The sequence below is a fragment of the Sarcophilus harrisii genome, chromosome 3 (assembly GCF_902635505.1).
Source record: "Sarcophilus harrisii chromosome 3, mSarHar1.11, whole genome shotgun sequence".
NCBI lineage: Eukaryota > Metazoa > Chordata > Mammalia > Dasyuromorphia > Dasyuridae > Sarcophilus > Sarcophilus harrisii.
In genome coordinates, this window is record NC_045428.1 from 160,240,266 (window position 1) to 160,265,501 (window position 25,236).

The 25,236-nt window shown below is 31.9% G+C and overlaps 1 protein-coding gene across 1 annotated transcript in view; it reads left to right on the top strand.

The window, feature by feature from the left end:
* The window catches only part of MYO16 (myosin XVI), a 713,480-nt gene that overhangs the window by 534,098 nt on the left and 154,146 nt on the right, over positions 1 to 25,236 (top strand). Inside the window, exon 28 of the mRNA XM_031958702.1 lies at positions 24,501 to 24,603. Coding sequence (XP_031814562.1) covers positions 24,501 to 24,603 — 103 coding nt within the window. The remainder of the gene's footprint in view (positions 1 to 24,500; positions 24,604 to 25,236) is intronic.

Genomic DNA, 25,236 nt, shown 5'->3' on the forward strand with positions numbered 1-25,236 from the left:
TGTTGTTTTTCTTTCTCAAAGAGGACCAAAATAACATCATTATGTTACAGTCAAGCTACTGTGTGTCTGACTATGGCTAATCAGACCAATGTGAGCTTAGAATGATCAGACACAAATAGTCCATATGAGCATATGGTGTAGCTTCTCTAATTTTGCGCATCTTGCATTTCCTTTGGGCTATCAGTGACCACACATACCCATGTTTATGAAACATAAATAATTTCATATTTTATTGTTTTCCTTCAGATTAAAGTACTGGCATATAATCCAACAGGATTTTGAATATCAATGTAAGCCAGGCTCTTTAGCTTCGCCCCCAAGAGCCTTATTTACACTGGCAGAGTTGGTTTCAAGGGGCAAATAGCTACTTCTCCCTTCAGTGCTCTAATGCACTTGAGGATTTGTGGCTATTTTTCTAATGCTGTTCCTAATGAGCTCCCACTAGTATACTCCCCTTTGATTATCAGTTGATATCAATTAGCTATAAAGTCTTAAGAAGCTAATAAAAATGAGAATCTACTAAAGTAGTATTATTTTTTAAATGGGTTTATCTTCCTAGATTATAATGTTTTGGTTATCTTTCAGGAGGTCTTGGGACCAGCCTTCATTTTAGCAGAATAATAACCAGGAGAATAGTCAGGAGTAAAGTCCAAAGTCTTTATTATCTCCTCCACAGTCTGTCTCCTTTCCTGAGGCCGGGTTAGCTTTCTGGAGGCCTTGGGACAGGCCTTGGTCTCAGTGGAGAAAGCAGGAGAGCCACCACAATAGTCTCTGTCTTGAAGTCTTTCCCTGGCTGAGTTTGTCCCCAGTTTACATGCTCTATTACAATTGCATCATTACAGTATACTGCGTATAAACCAATCATTATATCACTAGGGAACCATTATTTGTTGTAAGATTAATCATACTGAACTAGAGAACTCACATGCCAAATTAGATAACCATTGTCTTATCAATTCCACTGAATGAAACCTTGTTTAAATCAATCATACTGAGCCTTAAGTATATTTCTCCAAAGTTCCTGTCCTTTACATGATAAAATTTATACTCTTTAGCCAATTTTTATATCCTTTATTGTATTATTATCTCATTTCATCTAATGATTTTCATTCTCAAAAATAGATGAAAAACTTTTTAATAACCAATTTAATGATTTTTAGCAATTGATTTACAGATTCAATAGTTATTCTCACCTGGATAAGATATCAGGATGTCAAATATTTTGGTATTTACTTTAATTCATGTAGGGGTAATTTATTGATTTATTTAATCAATATCCCCTCCACCATTATATCAGACAAAATAGTTTATATGTGTTTGGCATATATTTTCTTTCCTTATTTGGGTTCAGATTGTAATTCTCGTCCAATAGAATTGGAGTAAAATACCACAGTAAGAGTGGAACCATATCAATACTAATTATCTCAACAGAAATGAAATCAAATAGTTTAAGAAAGTTACAGATGAATCGAAAGATGACTTACAAGCTTTCCTGAATAAAATAAATAAAAGAATTGGTAGATTTAGTGTTATCACATATATGCAAAGACAGTAAGAAAAATCTCATCATTACATATTTGATAATGTCAGAAACATTGGAGAGTTCAAGAAGACAATAGTCAAAAAAGACTCCAATAAAGATAAGTGAAACTCAACCACTAACATCTGATACAGAAAATCAAGACATGGAGAAATCCTATGACAAACTAAGAAAATCCTCCAAATCGTGTATATATGTGTATTTGTCTGTTGTTTACACAGATATATACACACAGACACATATGTACATATATTAGTGCATAGTCATTTAGAAAGGCAGATTGATGATGTGGAAAGTAGGCATGATTTAGAATCTCAGGACAAGGATTTTTATCTTAGCTGTTTCTTATTACCTATATGCTTTAACATAAGAATAAATAACTTAAACTATTTGACCTTCAGTTTCTTTATCAGTAAAATAAGCCAATTGAAATAGTTGAACACTTATTTCCTCCCATATATAGATCCATGATCTGTTATCTATGACTTTAATAAAAGTATACACACACACACACACATACACACACACACATATATACACATACACATAAAAAACAGTATGCTAAGTGAGAATTATGTATAATAATAAGTGGGAATTCAAATTAGGTAATGAAAAAGTTTATAGGCTACTCAAAATACTTAATCCCTATCTCAATGACTTTTTTAAATTACAGAGTATTGGATGTGGTATGCATGACAACTGTGGCATACAAAAAATAAATTAACTAAGCCATACATAGCATAATATGATTATCATATTAGAATCAGTTTTATAGATGTCATGTCCGACAATCAGAGGAAAAATACAAATCAATATCAAATTATAAATAAAGATATTACATATAATTATGCCAGCTTTATTAAGACTTTTTTTTAAAAAAGCTATTGATTTCAAAAATAGAAGAGATCAGGAAAATGATACTGACATGGATAACCATAATTTCCTATGAAAATTAAATAAAAATTTAATATGAATCAGTTGCCACAATAAGAAAACCAAAAAAGTCTAGAAACCACTCCAGCCAACACATATTTTGGGTTTCCTTGCCTGTAGCTAAAATTGTACTAGCTCAGACTATAAATTCATTTGCAAACATTTACCAAGAAGGATATGAACATATTACAAGTTGTTATTGGATCATACGGGAGCAGTGACAAAAGTGAATATGAATTTTTGGAAATTTTAATGTAATATCCATCTGATCAGAACATTTATGTATGAAACTGGAAGAAAGACAAGAGAAAAAGTTGTATCAGATCTCTTTCTGTCATGATATTCATTATCAACAATAAAATTATCAGGGGAGGGGGTGGGGGGGGTAAGAGGTGAAAAATTGGAACAAGAGGTTTGGCAATGTTAATGCTGTAAAGTTACCCATGTATATATCCTGTAAATAAAAGGCTATTAAATAAAAAAAAATTAAAAAAAATAATAAAAAAATAAATTAAAAACAAAACAAAACAAAAAAAAAACAATAAAATTATCACTTGGAATCTAATGACAGTTCTCATTATGCCATATGAGAAAGTGAGTCCATAATAAGTACATAACAGAAAAATACCTTATGAAAGTAGAATTATTTGAAAAGCACTAAAGTGGGTGTTTCTAGCCTGGGGATGGTTAACTTTTATAAAGTTTATTTTGGAAACTATATTGCAATTTATTTGTTTTCAGGTTTTCTTGGCAAAGATAATGGAGTGGTTTGCTCTCTCTATGTGTGTGTGTGTGTGTGTGTGTGTGTGTGTATTTGCAATATATATCTTTAGTGGATTAGGCAAACAGAGATTAAGTGATTTGCCCAGGGTCACATAACTAGTGTGTGTTTGAGATTGAATTTGAACTCAGGTTTTCCTGACTCCAGACCTACCTCGATCCACTGAGCTACCTAGTTTTCTATCAATTTAATATATTCATTGTATTTTAATCCTATATGTTTTATGATTTAAAAAAATTATTCTGAGAAGAAACTCACAGGCTTCACTAGATAGATAAAGATTTAAACACAAGATACAAAGAAGTTAAGAAACACTACACTAAGTAATTAATTTTAAAGATATTTAAAACTTGATTAATTTAAGGAGTCATAGATGTCTTTTGTCCTTTTCAAAACAATTAATAGTATTTTGTTTTTTTCCAAATACATGTAAAGATAATTTTCAGCATTCATTTTTGGAAGACTTTGTGTTCCAAATTTTTTTTTCCTCCCTCCCTTGCCTTTCCCCTTCCCATGATACCAAGCAATCTGAAAGAGGTTAAATATGTGTGATTCTTTTAAACATATTTGTCCTGTTGTAAAAGAAAAAGTAGACCAAAAGGGAAAAAAAAAACCACAGGCAACAAACAAAAGTGAAAAAATTATGCTTCAATCCACTTTCAGCTTCCATAGTTCTTTCTTTGAATGTGGATGGCATTTCCTGTAATAAGTCTATTGGAATTGCCTTGAATCACCACATTGTTGAGAAGTGCCAAGTCCATAACAGCCGATCATTTCATAATCTTGATGTTGGTGGTTCTGTTCACTTCACTTAGCATTAGTTCATATAAGTCTCTCCAGGCCTTTCTGAAGTCATTCTGCTGATCATTTCTTATAGAATAATAATATTCCATTGCATCCATATACCATAACTTATTTAGCCATTCCCCAACTGATGGGCATCCACTCAATTTTCTGTTCCTTGTCACTACAAAAAGGTCTGCAATACTATTATTCTAAAAAAAAAAGGGGGGGGAGGAGCTAAAGGCATCAAAAGGCTATCTGTGATTCCTAACCCATATTCCTGTTTTATTATAATCTCTCTGGTTCTAAAATTGAATAGGTACTGTATTTCATCAAAGGAACTGAAGAATTTTTTTTGGTGATTCTAATTTCATCTATGATGCAAAAAGTTCATTTTTTAAAAACTAGTAACAACATATAGGTGTTATTAAATAAATCTAGATTGTAAAATTCCATGATGGCCAAATAATTAAAAATGTAGGTAGTCCAAAGGACAATACTAAGCCAACAATAGAGCAAATTTCCAACAATAATTAGCTTGCAATATATATCATAAAAAGATGTTATCCAGTAAATGTATGAAAAGTAAAATACTCATATTATAAGAGTGAGGAATAACATAGGAGTATTTCTCTGGCATCCAAAATCTGTTACAAGACTTTGAAGAAGGTCTACATTATATTAAGTAGATATATCTTTTGGAGGATATATGGGAAGAGATATGAATAGTGTAGTTCACAAAGGTCTGAGTTATGAAGTCTACTAGTGAATAGGTTAACCACAATAATTAGTTACAAATCCTTTAAATTATTAAAGTAAGCAATGAAAGTCACTAAAATATTTTGAACAGAGGAACATGGTAAAATGGTATTTTAGAAATTGTATTCTGGCAAAAGAACAGGAGACTTTTGGGGAATAGGCTGAAGACAAGAAGATCAATGAGAAGTCATAAGATAAAGACATATAATAGGATGGTTATAAAAATCAACAGAAAAGAATAACTGTTGAAATATATTAATTATCAGAATATTAAGACTTGGGATAAAAAGATGTGGGAAAAGATTTAGAGCCTAAAGAACTGCAAAAATGATGGTACTATCAATAGAAATAATCAATTCTGAGAGTAGATGGGGGAACTGATGAATTCCATTTTATAATTGTATAATATGCAGAACCTCTAAAGCCTCTACCAAGACAAAGACTCTAGAATTTTAAAACAATGTAGTTGTCTGTGAGCTTAGTATGAATATAATACCACAATGTCATATTCCTACTGGTAACCTGAACACTACATACCTTGCATATAACTGACACTTAACAAATACTTATTAAAATGAATGTTAATTTTGAAATAATAATGGGACATCCAACTATGAATGTTCAATAGTTGTTTAAAGGTACTTCAGAAATAAGTGATGAATTATGTACTTTCAAAATTTCAGGTCTTATATTTTATAGTTTTTTAGCAGTATATATTATTCTTATAAATACAATACCGTAATGCTCAATGATTATGGTAGAAGGAATAACTATTTTGCTCATGAAAATCTAAAGATTTTATACATATAGAAGGTAGGTAGAGATTATCCAGGTTTTGAAAGTAACTTATTTTGAAGTACTTGTCCTTCAATAGAATGGAAAAGAGATCTATGTGTATATCTACACAAGTGAATGTTTATTTACCATGCCATTTCAAATTTGCAAAAGTGAATTTTTTTGTTCACATACTAGTAATTCAACATCTAGATTATTTTTGTCAAAGTAAATGATGACTTCTAATGATTCTCAGTTATATTTATAAGGGTATAGGACTTATATGATCTGAAATTCAACTAATAAGATGTTTCAAAACCTCGAGTGCTAATTTTGCTAACAGTCTTCAGTGAGGAGGCAGTAATATTCAACATCAACTTATATTTTCTTATGAGTTAAACTCAAAAAAATTAACACCTAGAGAAATAAAAAAAAACTTTTAATGTCATAAGCATGGCAACAATCACTTTCAATTCTGTGATAATTCCATATTAATCTTTCTTCCTCATAGACATAGATATGTCATTTAAGTGTCAAGCATTTTTAGTGGCTCCCTATTAGTATATTTTTATTTGTTTATTTTAAAAAACAGAATAGAAAAAGAAAGACAGAAAAGGAAAATAAAACAAAACAAAATAGAATAGAACATTGTCATGTTCCTATCAGGGAGAATTCAAAATATATAACAATCAATTTCCAGTTCAAGAAAGGATATGTGAAAGAAATTAAATTCATGAGAATACATCTTTGCTTTGCTTTCATAAGAAAGGCTTTTCTTTTGTTCTTTGATGCACATTTTTTTTCCTTTATTCCTTTTACCCCTTTCATCCAAGTTTCTTCCCCAAACAGGCTAAATATAAGCATAGATATATTTATGCACACACACATATACATGCAATATACACATAAACACACATATGCATTCACACCTTCCGACAGACCCACACACATATTCATATATCTATATATACACATATAGAACAACATGCACACACACATTTACACATGTAAATTTACTTGTTTACATATGTAAACATGCATCTAAAACAATAGTAGTATGGCTAACAAATTATGTAGATTTCTCTCTTGATAGAATCTTTTAAGATTGACCTTGTCTAAGATCAATGATTACTAGCCACAATTTTTGTTCCCCTAATAAATGCTATTCCTGATTCTTGTTGTAGTGTATGTGTATAGTCTCTTCTTTCCTATTGTGATTAACTCATCTGTTTTAATTCTGGTCATTAACTTGCCTTACCCAGCTTCTCCCCACCCCTACAGAGATCCCTCTCTTGTCTTCTCTCACCCTTTGCTTCCCCTTCTGCTCACCCCTCCCTCCTTACTTATTTAGAGGTATTTAGAGGGTACTATACCCTTCATAGTATATATTTAGTGTTGCCTATTTAACCTATTTCCGATGCAAATAGGTTTTCAGAAATATGAGCCCTCCTTCCCATTCTTATGTCTATGTGTCTATTCTTCCTCTGCACCTCATTTGTATAACATAATTACTATTTTTACTTTTTATAGTCAGATTATACTTAACTCTGCCCTGATCTTTCTTTTGAATTCCTAATTCCTAATGTCAGTCTTAAACATATGGTATGCACTTCCATGTACAGCACATAAACGATTTGTCCATGTTGAGTTCTCTGAAATTAATCTTTGATATTAATTCTTATATGTTAAATCTTCTATTAAGTTTGGGTTTGGTTGAGACAAAGTCCTGAAAATCTGCAAGTTTGTTGAATGTCTTTTGTTTTTCATTCAATATTGTGGATAATTTGGCTAAATATGATATTTTGGCTGCAAGTCTAGTTTTTTGATTGATAGTTTTTTAATATATTTATGATTTTATTATAAATATTATTCCAGAACCCACAGTCTTTTATTGTGGCCACTGATAAGGACTGATAAGTCCTGTACAATTCTAACAGTAAGTAGCTCCAGCATATTAGAATTTTCTTCATTTCTTGCAAATTTTCTCCTTCATCTGGGGGTTTCAAAATTTGGCAAGAATATTCCTAATATTCTACAAAGAATCTCTTTGAGGTAGTGATCAGCAGATTTTTTTTTTTTCTATTTCTGCTTTCCCTTATGTTCTATCACTCCAGGACAATTTTCTTGGATTTTTTTTTTTTTTTGGTATTATTGTGTGAAAGTTCTCCTTTTTTTTTTTTAATTGACAGAACATATGCCTGGGTAATTTTTTACATTATCCCTTGCACTTACTTTTGTTCCGACTTTGCCCTTCCCTTTCTCTACCCCCTCCCCTAGATGGAAGGTAGTCTTATACATGTTGAATGTGTCATAGTATATTCTAGATACAATATATGGGAGCAGAACCATACAGTTCTCTTGTTGCACAGAAAGAATTGGATTGGATTCAGAAGGTAAAAATAACCTGGTAAGAAAAACAAAAATGCAAGTAGTCCACATTCATTTCCCAGTGTTCCTTCTCTGGGGTAGCTGATTCTGTCCATCACTGATCAATTAGAACTGAATTGGATTTTCTCTTTGCTGAAGATATCCACTTCCATCAGACTACATCCTCATACAGTATTGTTGTTGAAGTGCATAATGATCTCCTGGTTCTGCTCATTTCACTCAGCATCATGTAAGTCTTTCCAAGCTTCTCTGTATTCATCCTGTTGGTTATTTCTTACAGAACAATAATATTCCATGACATGCATATACCACAGTTTACTCAAACATTCTCCAATTGATGGGCATCCATTCATTTTTCAGCTTCTAGCCACTACAAACAGGGCTGCCATAAACATTTTGGCACATACAGGTCCCTTTCCCTTCTTTAGTATCTCTTTGGGGTATAAGCCCAGTAGTAACACTGCTGGATCAAAAGGTATGCACAGTTTGATAACTTTTTGGGCATAATTCCAGATTGCTCTCCAGAATGGTTGCATCTGTTCACCACTCCACCAACGATGAATCAGTGTCCCAGTTTTCCAGCATCCCCTCCAACATATATCATTATTTTTTCATGTCATCTTAGCCAATCTGACAGGTGTGAATTGGTATTTCAGAGTTGTCTTAATTTGCATTTCTCTGATCAATAGTGATTTGGAAAACCCTTTCATATGAGTACAAATAGTTTCAATTTCATCATCTGAAAATTGTCTGTTCATATCTTTTGGCCATTTATCAATTGGGGAATGGCTTGATTTCTTATAAATTAGAGTCAATTCTCTATATATTTTGGAAATGAGGCCTTTATCAGAACCTTTAACCGTAAAAAAGTTTCCCAGTTTATTGTTTCCCTTCTAATCTTGTTTGTATTATTAGTTTTATTTGTACAAAAACTTTTTAACTTAATATAGTAAAAATTTTCTATTTTGTGATCAATAATGATCTCTAGTTCTTCTTTGATCACAAATTTCTTCCTCCTCCACAAATCTGAGAGGTAAACTATCCTGTGTTCCTTTAATTTATTTATAATCTTGTTCTCAAAGTTCTTTTTTTTGTCACAGATTTCAGGTAGTTTGATTATTTTTATTTTCTCTTTGTCTCTTCTCCAGATCTATTGTTTTTCTTATAAGATTTTTTTATTCTGTTTAATTTTTTATCCTTTAAATTGTTTTATTTCTTCATCCCTTAAAGCTTCACTAGCTTCTCCTTGCCCAGTTCTAATTTTCCAAGAGTTATTTTCATCTTTAACACTCCATATTTCCTTTTCTAGTTACCTTTTTTCATAATCTTGTTTTTATGAATAGTTTTAAATATATATTTAGTTTTTCTTCAATGCCTCTTATTTGATTTTAAAATTCTTTTTTGAGTTCTATAAAATCTCTCTGTACAGGGAGCCATTTAATGTTACTCTTTGTGGTAGAAAAAGCTTTTTATATTTCAGCGTCTTTCTCTGAAGATAAACCCCAGCCTTCCCTATTCCCATAGTAAACTTCCATGGTTGAGTTCTTTGTCAGTTATTTTTTTAAAAGAAGTATTGGTGTAGGAGCAGCTAGGTGGCATAGTGGATAGAGCACAAGCCCTGAAGTCAGGAGGACCTGAATTCAAATTTGACCTCAGACACTTAACACATTCTAGCTGTGTGACCCTAGGCAAGTTACTTAATCCCAACTGCCTCAGGAAAAAAAAATGTAAAAAAGAGCAATAATGGTATAAATACCTCTAATTGTGGGGTGTAGCTTCACTTCAGTTCTATTTTCTGATTTGGAACTGCCAACCAAAACCCCCACCATCCTGCAAATACCTGCAGCCAGCAGCATCCGGCCCCATTGCTTCTGCACTTGCCATGTGCTGGTTCCTTTTCTCCCAGGACTGAATTTCAGCAGCACAGCTGTTTTAGAGTTTCTAATCAACTGAGTTTCTTTCAGTCTTCCTGGATTCAGACACCTGAATCCACAAGCAGTCCAAATGAAAGAGTTTCTATAGTTTCTGCTGAGGCTCCAGCCAATCCCAAGTAGTTCCAGGGTTCCCCACTGGGTGATGGTAGAGCTAGACTGAAGGTGTTTGCACTTCACATTGGTTAATCCTCAGCCTAGGTCTTCAGATCTTCTTGGGTTGGGCCAGGAGGATCCCTGTTGTGCCCCAAGTCTTTTTATATTTTCACCCATCTATGTTTTTCTTGAAGTACAAATTTGTTCTGTTTGTGGAGGAAATCTGGAGAACTTGAAATTTAATGACCTACTCCACCAACTCCCAGAAACTTCTCCTTTTACTATTAAGTAAAATTTAATTACTTTGACTAATATTCAAAATCTTTCACAGTCTAGCATTACCCTACTTTTCAAGTCTTATTACACCTTATTCTCCATCTATTGCATTGTACTTTGGTCTCTAAGCATCCCTTTTTTTCTGTCACTTACCTACATTGAATTGCTTGTATTGCTCCTTATGCTAGCAATACCATCTCTTTGCCTTACTTGTTACATTCCTAAAGACTCTTTAAAGTGTATGTCAAAATCTACCTTCTCAAAGATCCTTCTCATTCCATTAGTCAGTAATCAGATCTCAAATAGTTTTAGCTATCTCTAGTAGTCTTATGTAATATCCATAGATGATGACTATATGATTTTGTGTCATCCTTATATAAAAATGTAAATTTCATAAAGGTAGGGACTATGATTTAGCTAAACTTTGTATTTCCCCCAGGACTTTACAATGTTTTTTTTTTCATTTAATAATATTTAAATTTTTTCCAATGACATGTAAAAATAGTTTTCAATATTCACTTTTGCATTATGAGCTCCAATTTTTTCTCACTCCTATTCCCCTCTGCAAGTCAGTAATCAATCTTATATAGGTTACATGTACAATAATTTTAAACATAATTTCATATTAGTCTTGTTGTGGAAGAAAAATCAAAACAAAGGTGAGAAACTATGAGAAGGAAAAACATGTGGCTATAGTATTCTTTGACCCACATTCAATCTCCATAGTTCTATCTCTGACAGAAGATACCATTTTCCATCTCAAGCCTATTGAAATTGTCTTGAATCTCTGTTTTGCTGAGATCAGAACATCATTACAATCTTGCTGTTATTGTGTACCTTGTTCTCCTGATTCTGGTCATTTCATCAGTACAGTTCATGTAAATCTTACCAGGCTTTTCTGAAATCAGCACAATCATCATTTCTTATAGAACAATAGTATTTCATTACATTCATATACCATAACTTATCCAGCTATCCCCCAAATGTTGGGCATCTTCTCAATTTTCCATTTTTTTGCCACTACAGAAAGAGCTATTACAAACATATTTGCACATAGAGGTCCTTTCCTCTATTTTATGATCTCTTTGGGGTACAGACTCAGTAGAGACACTGCTGGATCAAAAGGTATGCAGTTTTCTAGCTTTTTGGGCATAGTTCCAAATTGCTCTCCAAAATGGCTTAAGCAGTTCACAACTCCACCAACAATGAATCAGTGTTTTAGTTTTCCTATATCCCTTCCAACATTTATCATTATATTTTCCTGTCATAAAGTCAATCTGATACATGTAAGGTTTACCTCAGAGTTGTTTTAATTTGCATTTCTCTAATCAACAATGATTTAGACCATTTTTATATGACTATGGATGGCTTTAATTTCTAACCTTGCAGTCTTGTATACAACCCTTAAAAATTTTTGTTGAATGAATGAATGAATGAATTCTTACATTTTTTTTCAACTGAGGCTTTTTATCTATTCATTATTGCCTATCAGTTAATGATACTGTGTTTGAATTTCAAACATATGTGAGAATTTCACACATCTTGCATTTCCCAGCAGGGACTTAAGCTTAGTCAATATTTTCATATAATGACAGTTGGCAATGAGTACAAAGTGCCTTAATTACACCAACAAGTTATTATCCTTTACAACAGAAGTGTAAACAGGATGCTGATTCATAAATTTGCTAATTGTTCTTCTCTGATGCCAAACTGGTTCAGTTCACATTTAGTTATGATATACATATATCTATTAAGTGAGAGGCAGTAAACCAAAACATGTAGTTCACTTTATGTAGTTTCATTATTACAATAACTAACACTGAGATAGGGTTTCAGAATAATAACAGAGCATTTTCCATAAGTCATTTCTTTTAATCTTTATAACAATCCATGAGGTAACTAATATAAGTGTCTCCATTTGTATATGAAAGTTCAATAATGCCATCCAGAGTAAAGATGGGACTTCAATATATAGATTCTAATTCCACATCTGAATATTTTCCCTGTTACAGCATGCTGCTTCTTAATACACATTTTCCTAAATTTGGTTGAACATAGTATATGCTAGCTAATGAAAATTTTCATTCCTTATTCTCCATTTTTTAGCATCAACCATATTTTTATTCCTTTGACCTCATTTTCCATACAATTCTTATTATCTCTGTTTTCAAATTAATGCTCCCAAATAAAGACTAAAATACAAATAACTTAGAATATCAGTTCTTCTAAATTGTATGGGTCAAAAAAGATCCTTATTGTATTTAAGAATCCTGTATGACTTCAGCACTATACTATTAATCCAAGAAAATATTAATTTTATTCTTAAGCACTGCCCATATATGTGTATATATGTTTGTGTGTAGATATCTATACAGGAAACTGAATATTAAATATCAGTTTAATTTAATTTGTTTATTTAAATTAATTTAATTTAATAAATAAGGAAAAATTAATTTACTAATTTGTTAAATGGAAATATGACCTTTTAATCTTCATATGAAGCCTTATATATTGAAATCCTTTTTAATCAATGCCTATAAGAAGATTTACCTCTAAATGGTGAACAAAAATAGGGAAATATAGTTAATTTAAAGAAGAAACATCTCAAATATAAAAATACATCCATCTGCATTAGTTTCATGTTACTACTCCAAGATAAGAGGTCAAGTTGACCTCATTAAATAGCTGATGAAGGATCAAATTGGTACAAGAATAGAATAATTTTACTTAAATTATGTCCTTAAAAATGCCTCTTGTTTAGACTTGAGCATCTGTTCTCCTCCATTTAGCAAAACAAGCTGTTTTTGTACCTGATCAATGTAAGCCCCTGGTTTAGCAAGTGAATTGTTCAATTCATTGTAGATGAAGAAGTAACACATATCTTTCCAAGTGCAATATATGGAATATGCTTATCTTCCTCCTGCATATAAGTGGATCAGAAAAATGTGTTATTGACTCCATTGACCACAACCATTATTTCAGTCCCATCACATAGCCCTCATGTATGAAAGAATAGTTTTAAATGTTCTTTGTGGTAGATGGCACTAGAGTGACTTTGGGCAGAACTGGGGTTATGTGTCTGAAAGAACAACTAAGGAAGAACTAGAAAAAAAAATAGTCCATCGTTAAAACAAAATGCTATCAAGTGAGTGGCATTGCTTGGGAAATTGCAGATTACTGCAGATTTCCTGCTAAGACATTTCTAATTTAATGTTTCATTTTAATCCATTTATTGAATAAATAGGATGTTGCTATATTGCACAATCAAAATGAAATGGTGATGCCAATTTTAAATAAGAGAACTTGAGAGCACTGTCATGTAAATTCTTAGCAGATGCTGTGAATTCATTTTTTTATTTGCATAGCTGTATCAGCTACTCCCAAGAGCTGAAGTATAATTTAGCATTCTTTTTATTATTCAGCCACCATATTGTCTGGCATGAGGGAACCCCTGCTTAATTACATGAAGTGCATGAATGAATACCATAGGATTAAGATAATATCTCCTAGTGATTTGCTTTCCTTCAGGGATTTGAATTCAGGTGCTTCAGAAATGGTGATTATAATGGAAGTGAAACCTGTATACATTATGGTAATTCAAATCTGTCATATTAAACATTCCAAATTTTGGTGTATCACCTTTGGCCAAAAGTCTCTGTATGATAATGAGCATATATTAGCATTTTGGAACAAAAAACTGAAGATAAACAGAAAAACAGACATAGAACACTTAGAGAAATCATTATTTCTCTATTAAATTAATAGAGGAAACTAATAGAGAAATAATCATATGTATCCCCCTATATCATATACACATATATGTATGTGTTTTCAATAAAACTAACAAAATAAAAATTTTGGAATTAAAGAGACTTCATAGCACTAAATGAATCCACTTTATTTTACATATAAAGAAAATGAAGTACTTAAAGATTAAGTTCCCAAGTTCACAGAGCTATTCAGTGGAAAAGACAGAATTAGAATGTGGGTATAACTTTTGAAATAATATGCCTTTATTATAGCTCATTGTTGCTTATATAACTTCTCTCTCATTTTTAAGACTTTGTACAGCTTCAGAGACACTATTACAATGGATGGTAATAACTATGATGAAGAATTTTATTTTAAGGAAAATAGAGACATAGGTCTTTACTTAAATGAGTCGGCCAACTAACATTTAATAAATGCTAGTTAGCTAGTAGACTGATGAGTTTATGAGAAGTGGTCACTACTTGCAATTTTTAAAAAATGGTGATTCAAAGCTAGAGCTCAGGAAAAAAAATTGAATATTTAGATTTGTGAATTACCTGGACAGGCAATAAAAATTGATTCATAAAACTTGATGAAATCTTTGAGAGAAAATAAGAAACCTTGACAGTCAGATGGAAAGGGTAGTACAAAGATGATGATCCAGAAAAACAATCTGAAAAGAAGCAGAGAAACCAGGAGAGAGAATCATCATGAAAATCAAGGAAGAAGAGAGTAGTATATAGAAGGTAATCAATAGTTTAAAATGTTACAGAGCTTATGGCTGCCTGTCCACATGTACGCCCAGGCCCTGATTCCAGTTAGGTGATTCAATGAATAGAGCACTAGACCTTTCAGATCAGAAAGACCTGAGTTCAAATATAGTCTTAGACACTCACCAGCTAAGTGATCCTGGTCACATCATTTAACTTCTATTTGCCTTAATCTATTGGAGAAGGAAGAGTCAAACTATTCTAGTATCTATATCAGAAAAACCCATTACAGGGTGCCAAGGAGCTGGATATGATTGAACAATTAAACAACAACAAATAATCAAGGCTCAGAAGGGACAGTTCTGTCTATGACCCAAATTCTATTCAATTCAGCATATAGTTTGGTTTTTTTTCATGGTCTACTGTACACATGCTATGTTGGTCTCAAGCAGGATTTTTAAAAAATGAGTAAGATAGCCTGTGCTTTCAAGGAATTTATAATCTGGTAAAGAATATAATACAATTAATATAATATAATAACAGGAAGTAATATAAATTCCAGATAAAAAGTACAAATAACAAAATATGGAATTTGGAGAAAGAAAATGAACAGACTGAGTCTGTTCAAGAAAAAAATTAATATGAAATTAAAATAAAAAAAAACAATTCTTGAAATTTTCCTGCAAAGAAAGGCAAAATTTCAAAAAATAGAAATATATGTGGGCAGACAGTAGGGAAGGACAGTAAAAATAGTAAAACAAATAGCCCAGAAAAACAAAAGGATGGCACACTATTAGGAATAATAGTGAATAGACTTGGTTAGTTGTTGAGCAGAATACATATAACAAAGTAATCAGTAAACAATTTTTTATTAAGTGCTTAATATGTGTCATGTACTATGTTAAACAATAAGTGAGAAGCTTAAAATATAAATTGGAATATTACTGTGAAGGACTTTGAATGAGAGATTATAGAGTTTGGACTTTTTTTGTAAAACGGTAAAGGAGTCATTAAATGTTTTGGAGTAGAGAAATTGCATGATTGGAATTGTGTTTTAGGCAATTAATCTTGCACTATCATAAAAAATGGATTAGATTTGCAAAAGATCAGTGTTCTGGTACAGGTGATCTTGTAAATCGCTAAGTCCCGAAATATAATTATTTAATCCCTGTTAGCATGTTCCTTTGATAGAGGAAAATTTCTATATGCACTTGAATTATCTCTAAAAATGTCATTCACTTCTGAACATAACTATTACAATGCTTCTAGAATTATCATCATAATGGTTTTACCAACTCTGCTTCCCTACTGCTTTATTAAATATCTTGCTTTTTTAGTGACTAAATGAATTCCAACAATATTAAAAGTGGCAGCAACACTGAAAAAATTGATGAAAATGGCAAATGGGGACATTATGGAAAGAAAGGCATACCTGTGCTGAGTTTTAGTGGAACTATTAAATCATGAAATGGTCCACAAACATTATGAAAAATGATTTGGCACTAAAAATTTCATATTTATTACATACCTCAAAGACATAAATACAGATAATATATGTAAAATAATAGATGCAAAAGTATTTGTAGCAGTATTTGTGGCATCAATGAATCGGAAACAAAATTCTTATCTAATGATTGCAGAAGATCTCAACCCATTGTGGTATATAAATGTGATAGAATATTATTGTGACATTAAAAAATAGAAATATTAAAATTTCATGGAAGTCCAGAGGGATTTTGTGAATTGATTCAGGGTAAAGTGGGGAGACTCAGGAGAAAATTTATGCAATAATGTAAAAGAAAACAGTTGAAAAGATACCAGAATTCTGATTAACACAGTGATTTCAGTGAACTGATCACGAAGCTTTGACAAAAATGTAGTTGACTAAAAGTGTAGAGTAAGTTCTACATTTTCACATTTGGCTAAAACATTTATTATTTTTACCTGTTTTTTTTTTCTTTGAGAAAGGGCTTTATTGAGAGGGTGGGGAGTATGCAGAATCTGTGAAGTGATAGTAAGTTTCAAAAAAAAGTTTCATTGCAATATTTATTTAATATAAATTCACAGATATCAAGTTGGTCCAGGAGAGTGTTAGCTTCCTTAAGGTACTACCTGTGTAAATTTAGTCAAACTAACCTTTTTGGACTTCAGTACCTCATCTGTAAAATGAATAGATGGAACTAATGACCTCTAAATTCACTTCTAATCCTGACTTTATGATTGATAGTAGAGTTAAGCATTCATTTTATCTGGTTTGCTTAGCGTAGTATCTGGCAGGTAATAAATAAATGCTTATGCATGGACTTATATTTACATCTTTAGCACAGGATTTTATACATATGTTTAATAAGTGTACACTTATGTAGATGAAGAAGAAATATTTGTCATTCTATAATAATCTTGTTATCGATTAATCCTCTGATTACATTAGTCTCTTCTAATACAAACTAGAGAAGTAGCATCACAAATTTTCAACTGGAAAAGACATTTAAGGTCATCTAATTCTATGTTCTTCTTTTATAGATAAGAAAGCAACTGAGGTTGGAAAAAAGTTAAGTGACTTGCACATAATGATAGAGTTAGTGTCAGAGGCAGGATTCAAACTACTGCCAGAAGGAATAGCGGGTTTTCTTGGCAAGTGGACCAGGCAAGTAGCAGTAGTATAATGTATTAAGTACTAAACTCAGGGAAGCCTGGGTTCATATCTCAATAATGACTTTGTACTAATCACTTAATTCTCTAAGACCTGGTTTTCTCATATGAAAAGCTATAATAGCAGCTATCAAGATTGTTGGGAGGGTTAAATGGGATAATATAAAGCAAAACTTAAAATACACAGAAAAATACATACATATATATATATATATATATAAAACTATCATTCTATTTACGTTAAACTAGTATTTCTTTCTCATCTAGCTTTGCAACAGACCACTATAGGTACATATTTCTACATATTAACGTAGTTTGTTATATAAATAAAGTCAATTACAAAATATGGCTAGCAAAATAAAGACTGTAGTCTTAAGACACATACATTCTCATTCTACATCCTCTCTGTTTTTATTTATTTTGAAGGTTATTGTGGAGGCGATTCTATATTGATGATAGGCACACTCTTAGGATTCTTGAATGTTGCAAAAAAAAAAAAAAGTTGAAGGGAGAAAATGTTTTAAAATAAAAGTTTTATGGATTAAATAGATTTCCATGAGTCATATGATTTTCAAACCAATAGACTCTTCTCAGCCATAGTACTTTATTTTTTCCACAGGGAAAAAAAAAACAAACCTTTATCTTTCTTTTCTTATGTTTCATTCCGCACCCCTCCACCCACTTTAAATAGGTTTTATTTCCCTCTCAAGCCCAGTTGCTTTCCTTTTCCTTCATACTTCTCTCTGTTTTCATGATGCATGTCAGCCCTGTTGCTAGGCAGCTGTTATGCTCAGAATACCACTCAGCCTTCAGAATGCTGGAAATTAGCCCTGAATAGCTAGAAAATCACCCACCTGCACCTGCACCATGTTTACCATGAGAACATGATATGAAGAGGAAACGGAACAGTACTGTGAAGCTAATAAAATGAATCTCTAGTTGAATTTAGCCAGGCAGCTACACTTATTGAATACACACAACCATACTATGAACAAAGGGGAGTTTTAAAAGCAAGTAGTTGGGAAGGAAAATAGAAATATCTGTCTTGTATAAGCTTAAAATCACAGAGGTGGATAGGAAAATGAAAGGATAGCACAAAAATTAAGGGATTGCAATGAAAATATAAAAATATAAGTAAACAAATAAAAACTTAAGCACATAAAAAAATCAATACTTTAGAATGCATATTTTCCAAGGTAGGGGTAGAAAGAGTTCAGTAGAGTAATGAGGGCTGGTGGAATGAGAACCTTTAAGATATTTTTTTCTCCTTTGAAAATTATGGATAAAGCATTTGTATTTAGGAGTCTCATTGCTGAGTAATTTGAACATTCGGGATATATGTTGCAAAAGAAGAACTTTTTAAGATGATGTTATATTCTTCATGAAGATTTCTACCACTAACTTTGTTGGTCTTTTAAAGTAACTTCTTACGAGACATTATATTTGACCTGAATATCTTTTGATGCCATGAGAACAGGGAAATATACTGCTACATGAAATCACTTTCTCTTCTTTGGTCTTTCTAAGTGTCTGGGTAGTAATAGAAGGTCAGTATTCTAATAAGTGGAAAGAATAATCTATAATTGTCAAAATAATTTCTATTCTTTTCATCTCTCCTTTTTAATTTTTTTAAAGTTTTCATTAATGTGTTCTTTTTTAAAATTACATTTATGTATGTCTTCCATTTCTCAAGAGTTACTTCTAACAAGAAAGCAATTAAGCAAAATTAACATGGTGACCTAATCTAAAAATTCATGCAATAATCCATTTCTGTAGCACATATACCATCCCTCGACACAAATTATTTAATTTTTTTTAATTAACAAAAATATTTTTTTCTTTCCCCTCCTCTGCCTTTGACCATTGTAGGTGGGAGGGGAAGGGAAAGAGAGAAAGAGAAAAGAATAATAAACTCCTTGGAATAAATATGTATAAATAAGAAAATGGAGCACATTTTCTTATTTTGTGTGTGTGTGTGTGTGTGTGTGTGTGTGTGTGTGTGTGTAATTTCACGTGCTAAATCTATCTTCTTTTTGTAAGGATGTGAATGACATGTTTTATCATCAATTGTTTGGAATCATAGCTATTTATTTCATTAATTCTAGTTCTAAATCACTTTCAAAATTGCTTAAATTTACAAAGCCTTATATAAATTGTTCTGGTTCTGTTCATTTCATTTTTCAACTGTTAATGTATTTAACATTATTTTTTATTATATTGAAGTTAGAATATACATTTTTATTTTGCTTATTTCACTCTATGTAAATTCATGAGTTTTTGTGTGTCTCTTTCAAATCTCTCATTTGCTTATTTCTTATAGCACAAAAATATTCATTCACATACCATCACATATTCTTCTTCTACATTCTAATGTTCATCTTTTAATCATCATTTTGATATTCTCTGTGCTATCTCCAACTTTATCTCATTTTTGTGAAAATGAAGAGAAGCAACAGAAACAGAGAAGTTAAATAATGGTGCAATTCATGATGCAATTTCATGTACTAATTGCATATCTGTATATTAAATTAATTGCTTTGTGAACTATTATATTCCTGATGGTTTATTTCTGTTTTTTTAAATCATTATTTCAGAGTATATTCCTTTGCTCTCTCTTATCTAGCAAGACATTCTTTTATAACAATAACTAAAAAATAAAATAATATGAGAGAAAAAACAATCTAGCAAAACTGGCTAAACATATCACTCAAGTCTAACAGAATATGCAATATTCCATCTCCAATAATGCTCAATTCTGCAAAGAAAGAAACAAAATTTGCTTTCTCCAATCATTCAGGGAACTAAGCTTTTCGATCATAAAATTATAAAGCAGTTGACACTGGTTTCTTTTATTTGTTAGAGTTAGGCAGAATTCTATTCCTATCTGCCAAGACATTGGTCTAATTGCCCTAGTTAGCATCATGTGCAATTTCATAGAATAGTTAACCATTCAATTCACATGTACATATATCAAATTATGTTGAATATATGTTTTTTTCCTATGGATTCCATTTGGGAAAATACCCTTTAATAATCTGTGTGTATTTCATCCATACTCAGCCTCACCATGTCAATTTATTAACTTATCTGGCAATAGTCATGTCAGTTTAGGCAATAGGATGTGATAGGATGTTGTACTTAGAATTAGCAAACCTTGGGTTCAAATTCTACCTCAAATATTAATTGCATGTGAGCCAAGGAAGTTATCTAACTCTCTGTAGCTCAGTTCCCTGAGATAAAAAAAATTGTGGAAATGGTCTCTAAGATATCTTTTAAAAATAAATTTATTAAATCTAATACTAGACTACCAAAATATAATCACAATCCCAAATAAAGGCTCATGTCCCAATCAGCATATCAGTTTAATTAGTCCTCTACAGAGAAAAGAATGGTGTTTTTAAATATTAGGCCAGTGAATGTTTCTTGAATTCCAAGCAGAATTGTTTAATAAAGTTTTTAAAGTATGGCTAAATATCTAGAGAGGAAAGAATGATGATAAAAGCTGAAAGTTTAATCAAGAACAGATCACGTGCCACTAAATTCTCTTTTTTAACATGGTTAAGAGACTAATTGATCAGTGGAATGTTTATCTAAATTTTGTGAAAGCTACTCTCTTTCTATTTTTATTATCTGTGCAACTTTCACCAAAGGTTCTTTCCACTTCTAAACATATGATTAGAATACAATTTAAGATATATTTAATTACTGGGAGTGATTTTAAATGAGTACTAGCTTCTTAAACATCTGGAAGAAGTGGTGATGGTATTAATCTCTCTCCATCTATCTTTTTCTAGTATTTCTGTTTTATTGATCATAATTAGTGTTATCCTTCATAATCGAAGATATTGGAGTGCTGCTAATGATTTTTGTCCATAACTATGTGGGTACTTGAAGAGTCCAATGAAGAGTTATTGTAATAGTTACATTTAAGAGTTACATTAATAGTTCCTTTTCTCAACACATTTTGTTTTTGTTTTTGTTTCCTTTGAGACTTCATACCATAAGATTCTAAATGAGTGGAGTTTTTTGCGATTTTCTCTTATGAGTTCAATTGTCTCTTTTGAAACTGAAAAAAGAGTGATTCCATTTCTGATTGATTTACTTTGAGTTTTTGTAGAGGGGGAAGACCCCAAGTCTTTGGCAGAAAGTGGCAGAAAGAACCAAATCTTCAGTTTCTTTGCCTATAGATTAGAATTCACAATGTATATCTTTGTCCTTAATTGCCTTATCTCACAATGATATCATTATTAAGACACCATTTAATGTAGCATTTATCTGTCTGAGAAAATAGAACTATTTTTTTTTCTGATAGCACAGAATTTCAGAATGGAAAAAAAATTCAATGGTCATGTAGTCCAAAGGAATTTTTACTTTAACATATCTGGCAATCGAAAATCTAGCCTTTACTGAAAGATCTCAGGGAAAGGGAACTATCACTTACTCTACTTTTGAACAATAATTGAATTCTAATAGTTAGAAATTTTTTTCTTGACAGACATCAAGTTTAAATTGGACTCTTCATAACTTCCACCCATGGCTTCTATAGAAGCAATGAATTATTTCCAGCAGTGTTGTCAATATTGATTTTTATCATTCTTTAAGTGAAAGGAGAAACATGGTAGGGAAAGGTCAGAGAAGTGTCCGCATGTGTAGTAGCAAGACTAATAGCAAGATGTACTTACTAGCCAAGTTCTAGTTATCTTGGTAGACATGAAGTTTGAATGTAACATAGCCTAAGGGCCTGAGACAAGGTAAAGGAAAAGGATGGTGATTGATCACTCTCCAATTTAGGTAGCTTCATCTTGGAGAGATTCAAAGTTAAGTAGAACATGAGGAAAGAGATGATGGTCTTTGGATATCTAGATCCAAAATATTCCTGTTTTGGATAGGGTTCGTCTCAGTAGCTCTTTCCAGGTGGATAACAGAAAGAATGGAACATGATAGCTGAATGATTAGCCCATTTCCACATAACAAGTAAGTTGGTATCAGAGATGCTACTAAACCCTAGATCTCAATCTGATTCTATTTCCACTGTAGATAATTTAAAAATATTAAATTATACATATATCATTTCTTACTGTGATACATTGTTAACCAATACCTTTTGGGGACTTAAAAAATTCTCAAGAAACCTACTTGGTCTAACCATTGCCCAATACCTGCTCCTGTTTCTGAGAAATGTCTTCTTTCTTCACCGACCAAAAAAGTGATTACATTCAAAGTGAGTAGGAGGAAGGACACTGCTTCAGGATAGTTCGGAGAAGTATTATTTCCATAAAAGAACACTAGGTACTCCAGTCATCCCTAGATCATTTTAGCCCATTTAGTATGATTAAGTTGATGAGTTGAAATTTTTCATTCCCTTGCCTCTGGCATATCAACTTCACTATGTATTGCTTACCTTTTTCTATTTTTATAAGCACTCATACCCAGAGCTTGACATTTGAGTAAAGTCTATATAAAAAGAAGTGATTGTGCTAGAATTGATGTGTTTATTTTGCTGTCCAAATGATGGAGACTTTTATGCCATACAAAGGAAAATATTTTTGTTTTTGTTTTTCATCAAGTAAGGTACTTAAAGAGTTAAGAGAGAAAATAAGAAAACATACTCATCTAAAGAGTGAATACTATGAATTTCTCCTATATGCATTATTAACTGTAACTGCAGTCTTTGCAACATTGCCCACTCAATTCCTCCACCCTCTTTCAATGGATCTCTTATGGATAGTATTTGCAAAATGAATAGCCATATATCCATCTTATATGACTGTCAATTGGTTTCTGCAATAATAGCAATTCTAGAGTCTGAGTAAATATGGTAAATAAGGATGCATAGTTTTTTTTTTCCTTCTCCTTGCCTAATTCCCCTAAGTGAATTGAAAAGACTCATTTTGGGATATACCCAATTAACTACAGCTCACATTAGAGAAAACTATCAGCTATTCTGCAGAAAAGAGCAGAAATCTTATGTGATAATGATATGAGCTTCCCCTTAAGTTTTGGCAGAACTTTATTCTGGCTTATAGTACAGTTTAACATGATATTGATAAACAATATAATGTAGTAGCAGAAAGAAAGTTAATGCAGATGCTTTTGTTTTTTTAATGCACTATTTGCTCACATGCCAGGTGAAATGCCAAAAGGAGAAGAAGATGGACGAGGAAAGGCTTAACAAATAGCTATCAGTTGGTTGGTGAAATACTATGAAAGTCAATTTTTTCTATTGATGGGAATTTTAAACTTACATTAATTTCATTTAGAATAGATAAGCATAAAGGACATGGCAAAATAAATGATTCTAAAAATTTCATCTTAGCAAATTTAGAGGAAGCAAAATATACAATATGAGATGGGCAGAAGAATTCTTCAGCTTTTAATTGACTCCAACAAGGGAAAGTAAAGTGCTGAGCAGAATTTTTTACCACATTCCTTCCAAATGGACTCTGAAGACATAAACATATAATATGAATTTCTCTCTTCAAATGGAGCTACTTACGCATCTACTTTTCTTTACATATTCACTTAGATTAATATGACTGGAAGTTTAGAGGAAGTAGGGGGGGGGGAGAATGTTCCAAAACCTTTACATTTTCATGTTAAATTACTTCCAAATAGCAATTTCTTGGTAATGACTATCTAAACAAATTCCATAGATCCAATAGAAATTCAAGAAATGTTAGTGTCTTAATTTTACAAATTAAAAAGAGAATAAGAGAATATAGATTTGTCTATTATTTTAGAGTCATAGGTTCATAGATATAGAGCTAAAAAGGACCTCAGAACCCATTTAGTACAATCCTGTCATTCTACATTTCAGAAAAATGAAGGCCAGATACATCACATGATTGGCTAAGATTGGACAGGTAGTTAATGCCAAAGATGAGATTTAAATCCAAGTCCTCTGGCACAAGGAATTCTTTTTACCTAATTGAAGTCTTTTTGTGTGTATTGATAGGAAAAAAGCAAAGAATAAACAAAAACCCATAATGTCAACAAAGCTAAACTGTTGACCAATTACCTCAAGTAATGTATCCTCCAAATTCAAACATTACTATTTGGTTCTTTCCTGTATTAAGTCATTTACCAGATTTTTGTTTTTGTTTTTGCTTTGTTTTGTTTTTTAACAGGTATAAGGCCTTGGCTGATACATTGCTGGGAGAGAAGAAGAAGCTGTCGGCTGAAGAGAAATGTCATTTTGTGCTTCAACAGTGTAAATTACAAGGCTGGCAGGTTTGTGACCTACAGGCAATTAAACTATCAGTTTAAGATTTTAAATAAGTGACCTGAGTTACTTCCATTGTGGTAATCAGTATGTTTGATTTACTTGTTTTAGTTATAGAGTATACTTCTAACAGCAATCAGGTAGACAGCAGAAGAAAATCAAAGATCTCTTTTGTAAAAGAAGTTAGGAGAGGACAATTAAACTTACATGATTCTCTTCTGAACTTTTTAGTAAATCACTAAGTGAACAGGTCTAGAAGCAAAGGCCATGTAAATTAGCTTTGATTTGTTCACTCTGAATCTCACAAGTGTTCCATAGAATTAATTTAATTCTTATTAGTGTGTTTTCTACACTTTTTTCCTCTGATTCTGTCTTGATTTATACCTACCTCAGACTGAGAAGGTCTTTGATCTTTGACCTCCAAAGAAGGAAGAGCTTAGCTAAATTCTGTGATGGATATACTTTGGAGCTTTATGTAGCATCCTAGGAATAGGAGAGGTACGGGATATGGAATTGACTTAAAAAACTTTCTCCATAAAAGGAAGGAAAGAGGGAGGAACAGGAAGTGAAAGTGCCATCAATTAAAATACAGGTTTACTCAAAGCAGCTTGATGTATGTATGTACTATGTAAAGAGCACAT